The sequence below is a fragment of the Danio aesculapii genome, chromosome 4 (genome assembly GCF_903798145.1).
Source record: "Danio aesculapii chromosome 4, fDanAes4.1, whole genome shotgun sequence".
Taxonomy (NCBI): Eukaryota; Metazoa; Chordata; class Actinopteri; order Cypriniformes; family Danionidae; genus Danio; species Danio aesculapii.
In genome coordinates this window covers 2,742,022-2,755,511 of record NC_079438.1, presented here as the reverse complement: position 1 = coordinate 2,755,511, position 13,490 = coordinate 2,742,022, and the positions used below count along the sequence as shown (strand labels likewise).

At 39.1% G+C, this 13,490-nt stretch overlaps 1 protein-coding gene across 1 annotated transcript; it reads left to right on the top strand.

The window, feature by feature from the left end:
• The first annotated feature begins 6,246 nt into the window (after positions 1–6,246).
• Positions 6,247–13,289, top strand: LOC130222793 (gastrula zinc finger protein XlCGF8.2DB-like). The gene is made up of 2 exons (XM_056455348.1): positions 6,247–6,346; positions 10,293–13,289. Exons 1-2 carry the CDS (start codon positions 6,262–6,264, stop codon positions 11,102–11,104), a joined length of 897 nt encoding a protein of 298 aa, XP_056311323.1. The 5' UTR covers positions 6,247–6,261; the 3' UTR covers positions 11,105–13,289.
• Positions 13,290–13,490: the final 201 nt, after the last annotated feature.

Here is a 13,490-nt window from a genome sequence, read left to right as displayed (position 1 = left end):
CGACCTTGGTATAATATCCGATCGCAGTGTTGAATGTGCATAGTACACACCAGGGACCCCACTCTTCAGTTCGCGACCCTACCAACCCCCCCCCCCCCCCCCCCCCCGCCCCTTGTAATTACTAGCACATGCCACTCGTGACCGAAAAATATGCATCACCACCTCCCCCATCCCCATACTCAACACCCCACCCCCCACACCCCCGTTCTCCTGGACAAATGTTGGCAGGTATGGTGTAGGGATGTTTACAGTTTGAACCCAAAAATGAGAAGTTTGTTAGATGAAGAAGAGCCGGAGTCAGAGATTCAAATAAAGAAAGTTTACTGAATATACTTTGCAGTTTCATCAACACTCGCAATTCGAGTTCGCTCTGCCTACAATCACAAATCAACAACAATTATATTCTCACATAACGTCATTAGCTGCGTCATACATATAGTGTAATAACCTAATTGGTTAAAATGGATAGAAAAATTTCCACATGAGTGCGTGCGTACAATTCTGAACAATATCTTAAGCATATAAACGTCAGACATCCACTAGACTGTTTAGAGCTGACCCCAGACCTGTGCAGGTAAATCTCACTCCTCTGACATCTAAAGGTGCTCTAGCGATGGACACTAGAGGCAATGGTCTTTAGCCTCCTTGGTAGAGCAACCGACTCCCAATGCGGAAGGACGCCGGTTCGATCCCAGCCCAGAGTGGGTTGGGTGGTGTAAAAGTAAGCTTTAAAAGTAGATTAAGGAGAAACATCATGATCTAGAATGTAGTTTTTTGTTTTGAAATAGGAATAAAGCACGAGGAGTAAACAGTAATGAGTTAATTTATTTACCTGCAAGATTAATGATGGGGACAAAGTAAGTTCTGTGAAATCATCTATCGCCCCAATTAGAGCAATGTACAGTAGCCAGTGGTGGAAAGAGTACTGAAAAATCATACTTAGGTAAAAATACTTACACTTGCCTTAAATGTAGTGCAAGTAGAGTAAAAGTATCTGTTGTAAATATTCCTCAAAGTAGGAGTAAAAAGTAGACCATTCAAAAGTACTCAAGAGTAGTGAGCATTACGCTCTAAAAAGCTGATGTATTTACATGTAATTTGTGGATGTGTGTAAACGTAACATTCTGTAGTGCATTTAGTTATTGCCCAGCAGGCACACAACGTCATAAGACGTTAATATTAGGTTAGATTTAGGTTGTGATGTCAGGTGACTAAAATTCAATGTCTAGCCAGCGTCTAAGGAAAACGTTATTTTGATGTCCGATAACGACGTCAACTAAGGTTGATATTTTGTTGATTTTAGGTTGTGTTAAAAACTGACCAAAATCCAACGTAATATTGATGTCAAATACTGACATTTATTCATAATTTATTAATTTGGCTACCAAAATCGAACATCCGATAGACGTCAAAAGTAGGCCCACACGGAATCTGCGTGCGCAGAATTCCTCAGATTTTTATCCCATCATTAATTCTGTTCATTTACTTGAGTAAATGTGTGTAAATCTTTGTTTATTCAATTTTATAATTAATTACAGTAATATTTTTGACTAATGTGAAAATGTTTGACATAGGTAACGTCCCTAGGCCCTAGACATAGGTAACGTCCACACAACGTCAATCTGTAACATCATTAGACGTTGATATTTGGTTGATTTTAGGTTGGACGTTGGACATTGACGTTGTGGTAAAAAGTGATCAAAATCCAATGTCATATTGACGTCAAATACTGACATTTATTCATAATTTATTATTTTGGCAACCAAAACCCAACATTGACAGACGTCATAATGGTAATGTCCATACAACATCAAGCTGTAACATCATTGATATTTGGTTGAATTTAGGTTGCCCATTGACGTCGACCTGAGGTTGAATTTTCATTTCCAAACAATATGCAGCGTCCCTGCGATGCTGGGGTATAACGTCAATCTGACGTCATGTTGTGTCTGCTGGGTGTTTAAGGCCATTTTGGTCATCATACAGTAAACATCCGTCATCTTCTCATCAGTGACATGCATCTAAACAGTCTCTGGGTCAATGCCTGTAAAGATTGACATCTTCTTGGACACTTTTAATGCTTCCAAACAGTCTTGAGGTCGATCATTATGATGCGATTTTTTTACTATGTGTGATTTGACTGGGCAGAAATCACAGGACTGAAGAAAAAAATAAAGTAGTGGAGTACCCTGCTTTAAAGCAGGTTTCCAGCCATTTCCAATCTGGTCTTAGCTGGTCAGACTGGAAAATGACCAGCTAAATCCAGCTAAAACCAGCTTGACCAGCCTGGCTGGGCTCCCGGCCTGTCTAGGCTGGTCAAGCTGGTTTTAGCTGGTCATTTTCCAGCCTGACCAGCTAAGACCAGGCTGGAAATGGCTGGAAACCAGCCTGGAAATGGCCAAAACCCCTCTAAAACCAGGCTGGTCGACCAACTAAAACCAGCCAACCAGCCTAGGCTGGTTTAAGCTGTTTTTTTCAGTAGGGAAAAGTACTGATACTGCATTAAAATTGTACTCACGGGAAAGTAAAAGTACATTTATAAAACTACTTAGTTTTTCTCAGGAATTGTAATTTACTTTTTAATTACAGTAGTTACTTTACACCACTGACAGTAGCCACCATTTGAAGTAGATCAAAACAGATTCTAAATTTTTTTTATTAATTTGTTTGTTATATTGAGGTTTTCTTTTTGAGACTTTTACATTTTTTGAAGTTTTGTATTATTTGCTAAGTGTAATTAGTATAGGTAACTTAGTGGTTGATCCCCTAAAATTAATCCACAGTTTTACCGTTTCCTTATAGATTAAAAGACTTTTATTTTGTTGTGGGTGTGTGACGTCATACAGCTACGCCGCGCTCCTGTGTACACTGTCAAAGGAAAAGGTTTGCGCTTTATTTACCTTAACCAGTCAAGGTTATAGTTGAGTTTACAAGCGATATTAGACATTTGCCATTAAATGTAGCACTGTGGTTCTTCTTATAACACTAATTTCAAAGCTATTAAATGGATTAAAAGCAGAATAGGCGCGTCTCGTTTCTCTGTGTATCGTGAATCTGTTAGTTGACACGAATTCAGTCACTGGCGAGTGGAGATGAGAAAAACGGAGCTTCTTAAAACTGAGTCAATTGAGTCAAATGTTTATCAAAATGATTCACTTCAAATCGTCGCGCGCTGACGTCGTCTGCTGGTTAAAATTTGAGGTAAAGTTGGTTTATATTCGCACATTCGTTCAGTGACAGCTCCATACACCGTTTACCATGGTACTTTGAATATTCGGACTGAAATCACATGTAGGAATGACTTCAAAACAACATTAGCACTATTTATTTGACTGTGAACAATGCTGTACTTTGATGGATGTTGGCTGCTAATATGATTTTACTATTTAGAATTTCCAATGAATACTTTTCTGAGATTATATTATTAATGAGACTGACTAAATGTGCGAATATAAAGCCAACTTTACCTCTATTGGTTAAAACGATGTAAATAAATCGAATACGACAAATATGTGGAGTCACGGTTTACAAAATATCTGGAAATCTTTTCAGAAATGTGGGGTATTAATTATAAAATACAGGTATGTACATAATAGCGTGACGTTAATATTTTCTATGTTATATCAATTTGCCCACATGAAAAAAATGTAAGTAATACTGTAGTTTTTAAACCGTACGTGAATTAGTTTGTGTAGTGTTTCAATAGTTGCTGTTGTTACACTATAACAGTAATCGTATGAACACAAATATCCTACAGGGGTGTCCAAACTCGATCCTGGAGGTCCGGTGTCCTGCATATTTTAGTTCAAACCCCGATTAAACACACCTGAACCACCTAATCAAGCTCTTTCTAGGTATACTAGAAACTTCCAGGGAGGTGTGTTGAAAAAAATTTCGAGCTAAGCTATGCAGGATACCGGTTCTTGCTAGATCGGATACGTTTGCGGACGGAAGTTAGTGAGAATTATTTCTGTTATTTATTAAATTTCACGTTTATTGTATTTTATTAAGCTCTACTCCCACTCAAACCCTAAACCCAACCGTCACAGTAACGTAAAACAGTAATTGTAGCGAGTATTATTTATCTTATCTATTAAATTACCCAATTAATTGTATTTTTTAACGTCTACTCCCATCCCAACCCTAATCCCAACCGTCACAGTAACGTAAAAATATTATTGTTACACAGTGTCATAAAAAAAAATGCTGCTTTATTATTGTACATATCGCACTTCTTGCCGGCCGCATATCCGATCTAGACTTTACCCAGGACCCCTCCGGGACTGAGTTCTAAAACTATATTTTAGGAAACACTCAAAAACAGCTCTAAACAATGTTTTAGAACCATCCTATAGTCTTTGATAATGAACACTTCAGCATAGTATTAAATATAGTGAACTGATAAACTGTAATGTACTCTAGTTTTAGTACAGTAAACATGTTTTACTCCTGAAAACATAGTTTTAGAACACTTAGTTGTACAGTGTTGAGTATTTGTGTTCATAAATGTATATTAATCTAATTAGTTGATGTAAGGTCATTATCTATACTTTGGCAGCGCACTGAATAGTGAATTAGGGGGCTGATTGAGACACAGCCACAGATTGAGTGTGGATTTCTTTCGTCTCTGTTGAAGAATCTAACTAAGGGTCTGAGAATCCTTGTAGCAAACTTATGTGTGTGTTGTCTCAAGAAAGCAACCATTCATTTGTGTTGTGTTTTTTTATTGATTATTAGTAGGCCCACACAGAATCTGCGCGCGCAGAATTCCGCAGATTTTTAGCCCATCATTAATTCTGATTATTTACTTGAGTAAATGTGTGTAAATCTATATTTATTCAGTTTTATAATTAATTACAGTAATATTATTGTCTAATGTGAAAATGTTCATCTGATTTATGTACAATACAGTTTATACAGTAATATTTTCTGTCTTTTAGTAGATATATTATATGAGAGACTTGCTTTGTTTACCTATTAAAGTGAATCTAATAGGATTTGCATTGTAAACATTAAATAAAAGTTTAAAATATATATTTTTTTAATTCACATATTAAGGTTTTCGTTATGATACTCATAATAATAATAATAATTACGCAGAAATCCGCAGATTTTACCAAAATTCTCTGCAGAAATAGCAGTAAACGTCCGCAGATTCCGTCTGGCCCTAATTATTAGTTAATGATTTGATTATTATTGATTATTTTTTGTCATTTTATTATGTTTTTATATTTTATTATTACTATTTTCCTATAATTATTACTTCATTATTATTTCTATTTTTCCATATTGTTATAATCTTGTGATTCAAGCGACGCTTTTTTTATGAGAGATAAGAGAATGTCTCCGTTTCAAGGTCCGATTTGTCTCTGGACAATGCTGTGAAGCAGTAATTTTCCATTGCTGTTGCTTGTGGTATAATAACACTTGTTGGATTTATCCTGGTCAGACGAAGTCTGAGCACTGAATCATTCGCAACTAAGATCATCAGCGTTCATACGGTCTGGGAAAACCTGGAAAAGTCATGGAATTTTGCCAAGGCATTTTCTAGGCCTGGAAAAGTTTTGGAAAAATAAATAAACCCAAAATGTTTTAGAAAAGTCATGGAAATTTGCTTAACAAACATCTGTGTACTTGAATATATTTGAGATGATAATATTGGGTAAATATCAAATGCGATGTCTATTATTTCTATTTTTCCATATTGTTATAATCTTGTGACTGTGGATTCAAGCGACACTTTTTTAATAGATATAAGAGAATGTCTCCATTTCAAGGTCTGATTTGGGGTAAAAAGCAACTTGCAGCTTCAGCTTCATCTCTCTTTCACCTGCATTCAACGTAATTCAAGATACAGTTTGAGTATCATGTCCAGAAACAATCTCTAATTACAGAGCTAAGATAATGTGGGTGCTAAAGGCTAATTTGTGCTAATTCCAGAAGTCTCCTTTCTAAAAATTATAGATATTTTCTACAAACTATTTTACAGGTATAAAATAAACAAACTAATTAGCCACTTTTTTTTTTTATGCTGTAATTAATTTGAACATGCATTTTTTCTAATTTACCACATGTAACATGAAACGTTAGGTCACGAACATTTAGCTGAAAGTTTTGGAAAAGTCCTGGAATTTCAGTTGTAAAAATGTGTATGAACCCTGGATTATTCAGTAAACTCTGCTCTTTCTTTATCATCATTACTTAGTCTCCTGCGTGTCCAAACACTGAGGAAAACTCCTGCTGATCTCCACTGTTATAAAGATGGCGTTTATTAAAGTGGAGAGTGAAGACCTGAAGATTGAAGAAGCATTCACAGTCAAACAGGAAGATCCAGAGGAACAAACAGGTGGATTTTCTGTCTAAAATTATATATTTGACATATTTTAAGTATATTAATCAATAAGTAACTTTGAATTTGCTATAAACCTTGACTTGATAGACAGTGTAGCTTAATCTTTTAATAAGTTAAATGCAAATCAAACACTTAAATATCAAATTTAACTAAATATATTCACAATGGCATTCAATACCTTGATGATAACAATAAAACACTGAATAATTTTCACGAAATTACATGAACCTCATAATGACTATTGCTTAGGGGATGTTTTTCAGGATGATTTGTTTTAGTATTAAGTTGTACTGTTGAGTTCAACATACATTGAGAGGTTTATTATTGTTCATTTTGCATTATATCAGCTCACAAGTATAAATACTTACACTAGTGGGTTAACTTAGTTGTGTCCTAAAATCTCTTTAGGGCAAGCCATTTCACTCGGCGGCCATCTTTGAAATAGGTATTCTCTTTGAATGGAAAAACATAATATTCTTTTTTTTTTTTTACCAAACATACAAATAAATTTCATATTTAGAGTCCCCAATAAAATTTTCACCATGACTGCCTCTTATATTTAGATTCTTAATGCCATAACGTTCCAAAATATGTATTTTTTCAGGTTGTCCAAGCTAATGCGTATACGCACTAGCACTGGTGTAAAGTAACAAATTACAAATACTCAAATTACGGTAATCGAGTAGTTTTTCTCAGGAATTGTACTTGACTTCGTAGTTTTAAAAATGTGTACCTTTATTTTCTCTTGAGTAAATTTTTAGTGCTGTATCGGTACTTTTACACTAGACAATGTCCAACGTAAAATCAACCAGATATCAACGTCTAATAATGTTACAGCGGGCAATGCAGTGGCGCAGTAGGTAGTGCTATCACCTCACAGCAAGAAGGTCGCTGGTTTCAGCCTCGGCTGGGTCAGTTGGCGTTTCTGTGTGGAGTTTGCATGTTCTCCCTGCGTTCGCGTGGGTTTCTTCCGGGTGCTCCGGTTTCCCCCAAAGTCCAAAGACATGCGGTACAGGTGAATTGGGAAGGCTAAATTGTCCGTAGTGTATGAGTGTGTATGGATGTTTCCCAGAGATGGGTTGCGGCTGGAAGGGCATCCGCTGTGTAAAACATGTGCTGGATAAGTTGGCGACCCCAGATTAATAAAGGGGGTTAAGCCAACAAGAAAATGAATGATGTTACAGCTTGACGTTGTGTGGACGTTACCACTATGACGTCTATTAGACGTTGGATTTTGGTTCCCATACCTGACAAATAAATGTCAGGATTTTTCATCAATATGACGTTGGATTTTGGTCACTTTCTAACACAACGTAATGTCAAACAAATAACGTCATTTGGCGTCATTATTGGACATCAAAATAAGATTGTCCTTAGACGCTGGCTAGGCGTTGAATTTTAGTCACCTGACATCACAACCTAAATCTAACCTAATAATAACGTCTTATGACGTTGTGTGCCTGCTGGGCAATAACTAAATGCACTACAGAATGTTACGTTTACACACAAACACAAATTACATGTAAACGCATCAGCTTTTCACAGCGTAATCCTCCCTACTCTTGAGTACTTTTGAAAAGGCTACTTTTTACTCATACTTTGAGTAATATTCACAACAGATACTTTATTCGCACTACATTTTTGGTACTTTTACTTAAGTATGATTCTTCAGTACTCTTTCCACCACTGCGCACTAGAGTCACGATCACGGCACCAACCTCATTTATGGCCATTTGTTTATGTTACACAAAATCATCCTCTGAATAACGTCTGATTGCACTGCTCTTCTGAAGAAGTTATCAACTTATTGGTGGTGTCAGATCACCTGCCGAAATGAAAGCGTCCTCTTTGTTTACAAATTTGTGTGCATTCGAGTGGTTTCTGTTATGTGATATTGTGTTCGAGCATTGGAGGAGGTGGGAAATCATGAGGTCAGACAAGACGGACTGTACCTCGCGTTAATATTATACAGGTTACAAAACCAGAGAACATTCGTTTTGAAATGTAGTTGGTTTGTTTAAAAGTAGAAATTTCGAGCTTTATGTTTATGTTCGAGCTTCACGTCTGTGAAGTATTCGCTGAGATGCATTTGCTGACGGTTCATAACAATCGCATAAACTGTCAAAAATACACACGTCTAGTATAAACTCAAGCCCCTCCCCTGGAAAATCGTCAGTCTGTAGTGATCAATGATTGCGTCTTTCGCTAGATGGTGGGGTTTCCTTAGCTAGACCACACCTATATCGACTGTTTCCACTTCTCTTCATTCACAACTATGCGAGTGACAGCTCTTGCGTATTCTTTCTTGCGTATTTATGTGTATTCTATAGTTGTCAGCTGCATCTGGTAGAATAGATCTTCCACTCCGTGTTTTCGGTACCAAATAATGAACGTCTTTACGTAATTTATCCAGGAACAGCAACGTTACACTCAAACATTCATTTATTTATTTTCCTTCAGCTTAATCCCCAACTATTCTGGCATATGTTTTACACAGCAGATGTCCTTCCAGCTGCATTCAGTACTGGGAAACATCCACACACACACATTCATACGGCCAATTTAGTTCATCCAATTCACCTATAGTGTATGTGTTACGACTGTGGGGGAAACCGGAGCACCATGAGAAAACCCACGCCAACACGGCGAGAACTCCAGAGAAATGCTCACTGGCCCATCCATGAGTCAAACCAGTGACCTTCTTGCTGTGAGGCGACGATGCTAAGCCACCATGCAAGCTGTATTTACGATTTGGTTGTTTGCATGAGCAGAAAAGCTCAACCAAAGGAGTAACCATCCAGCATCCTCTGTTGCCCAGAAGCTTTTGTGAGAGCTCATTGGTTATCTGCACGAAAAAAAACGCAACAATTTGGAGTCAATTAAAGCAGTGATGGTTTTGTTTGACTCTCTCTTCTTCAAGAGGAAACATTGTCCGTCCTATACACTACACCTCCGACTGAGCCGAGCCCAGTTTGATCAACTGTTGTCCAGTGTCAGCAGGAGGACTTTGCCCCAGGAAACCAACAGCAGGTGCTATGTCATAAGCACACCCCTACAAGAGAAAGCTCCTGACTGGTTAACGCGGCATGAATGTCCGCTGAAGTTCAGATCTTCCAACTTGGGGGATTCGCGCGTTAAGCACGTCAATCGTGCAAAACTCTCAACTCGTGGCACTTTATTCGAATCGCATCGCTTGCGCCGCAGGATGTCTATTCGCGTCTTTGCATTGACTTAACATGTGAATCATTCGCGCTTGACGCTTCTTCCGTGTCTGGTGTGAATGCAGCATTACAGCAAGAAGGTCACTGGTTCAAGGAGTCGTTTCTGTGTGAAGTTAGCATGTTCTCCCTTGTGTTGACGTTGGTTTCCTCCGGGTGCTCTGGTTTCCCCCTCAGTCCGAACACATTCGCTACAAGTATATTGAATAAATGAAATTGGCCTTAGTGTGTGGGTGTTTCCCAGTACTTGGTTGCAGCGGAACAGGCATCTGCTGCATAAAACGTATGCTGGAATAGTTGGTGGTTAATTCTGCTGTGGTGACCTCAGAAATAGAGACTAAGCCGAAGGAAAATGAATGAACGAATCCTTAACAGAGACTATCAGTACGACAAATGTATGATTATAAACCAGAAGCTGCTCACTCATTGCGCACGGTGCCCTGACCTGTCCAGAAACCCTCTGTTGTGGCCACACCATGCCCGGACACTTGTTCTTAGGGCACTCTGGCCGCTTTCAATGATTTGATCCAATTGCAGTTATTAACAGTCTAAATACATCTAAATGCCTTTAATATGCAACTTCGGCAAAGATTAAATTAGTTGACGCTGATTCTGTTTGTTTGGTTTTGGTCTATTTATCCTGACGATGATAATCATTTCTTAGACGTGTTGCTTTGTGCCTTTAAATTTGGGATTTACTTGTGTTTCTCCTCTCGCTTTAGAACTGATGGTGCCGAAAGAAGAGACTGAAGACTTGAATATAAAGAAAGAAAACGATCAGTTTGAGATAAACCAAGAGTCAATGACTGATGAAGAAACCACAAGGACAAAAAAGACTCGGAAAACCAAATCTAACGGTGGTTTCACCTGCAGTCAATGTGGGAAAAGTTTCGCTATAAAACACAACCTTAAAACCCACATGAGAGTTCACACTGGAGAGAAGCCTTTCTGGTGTGATCAGTGTGGAAAGAGTTTCAGTCAAAAGTCGAAACTTACAGTCCACATGAGAGTTCACACCAAAGAGAGGCCTTACACGTGTACCTATTGCGGAAAGAGTTATTGTCAAAAACAATACCTTAAAGTCCACATGAGAATTCACACAGGAGAGAAGCCATACTCGTGTACTGCGTGCGGAAAGAGTTTCAGTCAAAAACAGTACCTTAAAGTCCACATGAGAAGTCACACAGGAGAGAAGCCATTTTCCTGCTGTGAATGTGGGAAAAGTTTTTATCTAAATCAGCACCTTAAAGCGCACACGAGAATTCACACGGGAGAGAAGCCTTTCTCGTGTGATCGGTGCGAAAAGAGTTTCAGCCACAAATCAAAACTTGACATTCACATGAGAGTTCACACCGGACAGAAGCCGTACTCTTGTACTGAGTGTGGAAAGAGGTTCTGCCAAAAACAATATTTTAAAGTCCACATGAGAATTCACACTGGAGAGAAACCCTTTCACTGCCAACAGTGTGGAAAGGGATTTATTCAATTACACTCCCTTAAAAGTCATATTTCAGTTCACACTAGAAAGAAATAATGAGTGATTTACATGTTAAGTCAATGCGAAGACGCTAATAGACATCCTGCGGCATTACTATCATGAATGAGGCGGCAATTAACTTGGAAAATTTGCATACATTTGCGCCATTTACCAACTTTGCCTGTTTTGTCCAAGGTCCGTATATTTACTACAAGTTCAGCCAGTCTGGTTACTGGTTGCTCAAAACATTTTCAGACTGTTGAGTGACTAAAATAGCCCTAAATTTGAAGTGAAGTGGATTCTGATCAGCATATGAGGCATAATTAAAATGATATGTGATGCAATTTTACAAATGTTAACATTTATCATAATAAATATAAAAATTCTTATGAACAGAGCCCGCTTAAAGAACTTGAACGTTGTTGAGATTCTATTTGGTTTGATATTTTATCTCTTATTAAAGTTATGCAGCACAACAGTGATGTTGTGAATTCCAAATGTGAAGTACAAATGAAAACGGCTGTGAACGTTTGTATGAAATTAAATAGATCACTTGGTATATCTGCATTTGTCTATCGAGAGACCTTTGTTCTAAAATGTGGAAGTGAGCTTGCTATTGTGATGGTTTTAGAACAGGGGTCACCAAACTTGTTCCTGGAGGGCCGGTGTCCTGCAGATTTTAGCTCCAACCCTAATCAAACACACCTGAACAAGCTAATCAAGGTCTTACTAGGTGTACTTGAATCACCCAGGCAGGTGGTGTTGAGGCAAGTTGGAGCTAAACCCTGCAGGGACACCTGCCCTCCTGGACCGAGATTGGTGACCCCTGTTTTAGAACATCTGATTCAGTTGCCTATGGGAGATATGACTAGGAAGGATAAATGGCAGAAAACGCAGCATCACAATTCTTCCGGGAGCTCCCTGAAGTCTGCAAATGAGTTCTAATGTCCCAGAAATGGAGGTGTCCCCCAACCCCACGCTACTCATCACGCATCTCCCTGGATCTGCATTTACATTGCGCACCACAAAACGCAGGCATCCCAATTCTTCCGTAAGCTCCGGTAGTCTCTCGCATATGCATATAGACACTGATGTGCGCAAATAAATTATAATTTCCCAGAAATTGAGGTGTCCCCCAACCCCACGCTACTCTTCAATATCGCATCTCCCTGGCTCTACATCTGCACCACAAAACGCAGGCATCCCAATTCTTCTGGAAGCTCGGGGAATCTCGTGCATATGCATATAGACTCCCTGATGACTGTAAATGAGTTATAAAACACGAGAAATGGAGGTGTCCCCCAACCCCACGCTACTCTTCACTATCGCATCTTCCTAGCTCTACATCTGCACCACAAAACGCAGGCATCCCAATTCTTCTGGAAGCTCCGGGAGTCTCTCGCATATACACAACGACTTCCTGATGTCTGCAAATGAGTTATAATGTCCCAGAAATGGAGGTGTCCCCCAACCCCATGCTACTCATCAACGTCGCGCACCACAAAACGCAGGCATCCCAATTCTTCCGGTAGCTCAGGGAGTCTCTCGCATATGCATATGGACTCCCTGATGTCTGCAAATGAGTTATAATATCCCAGAAATTGAGGTGTCCCCCAACCCACACTACTCATCAACGTCGCATTTCTCTGGCTTTACATCGCCTACCACAAAACGGAGGCATCCCAATTCCTCCAGGAGTCTCTCGCATATGCATATAGACTCCCTGATGTCTGCAAATGAGTTATAATGTCCTAGAAATTGAGGTGTCCCCAAACCCACACTACTCCTCAACGTCGCATCTCCCTGGCTCTACATCTACATCGCCCACCACAAAGCGCAGGCATCCCAATTTATCCGGAATCTCCGGGAGTCTCCCGCATATGCATATAGACTCCCTGATGCCCACAAATGAGTTATAATGTCCCAGAAATTGAGGTGTCCCCCAACCCCAACCAGGAATCCAGTACTTTTATTTTGCTGCCTGTATTGGTGAAATTGTAGCATGCATCTGCGGGAAGCTGTTTTTGTTTTTAACTGAATGGTTGTGAAATAAAAGTCTCTGAATCTGCTGTTGTGTTGACCATCTTCCTTCAACTCCACTCACCAGTGATCATACCTTCTTGAACAATCTGTTAATTTTGAACAAATCTTTTGTGACTCGAGAGTGGTGAGTCCTCCCAGGTAGTAATGATTCGTTCATTCGCAGATGGGCAAATTGTGCAGTTGGCGAGAAGATTAGCAAGATATCTCCCCGCTGTTCACTTAATGACCGCTTCTATCCAACCCCCTACCCCCACCAGCCCCTGCCCCACCAACCCCGGCCTTCCCTCAAGTTTCCTGACGCTCAATAACAGTTCAATAAACGTTTTTGGTACCAATCAGTCTTGAATATTAAAAACCTGATTTGGAGCATGTTCTTAAACACTGCTGATTGTCCATTGTT

What these genes read in the sequence shown, in the direction of transcription:
- LOC130222793 (XM_056455348.1), top strand. Translation starts at nt 6,262, where the DNA reads ATGGCGTTTATTAAAGTGGAGAGTGAAGACCTGAAGATTGAAGAAGCA. An exon ending in AGATCCAGAGGAACAAACAG is followed by an intron (nt 6,347 to 10,292) that starts GTGGATTTTCTG and finishes CTCTCGCTTTAG; the next exon opens with AACTGATGGTGCCGAAAGAA.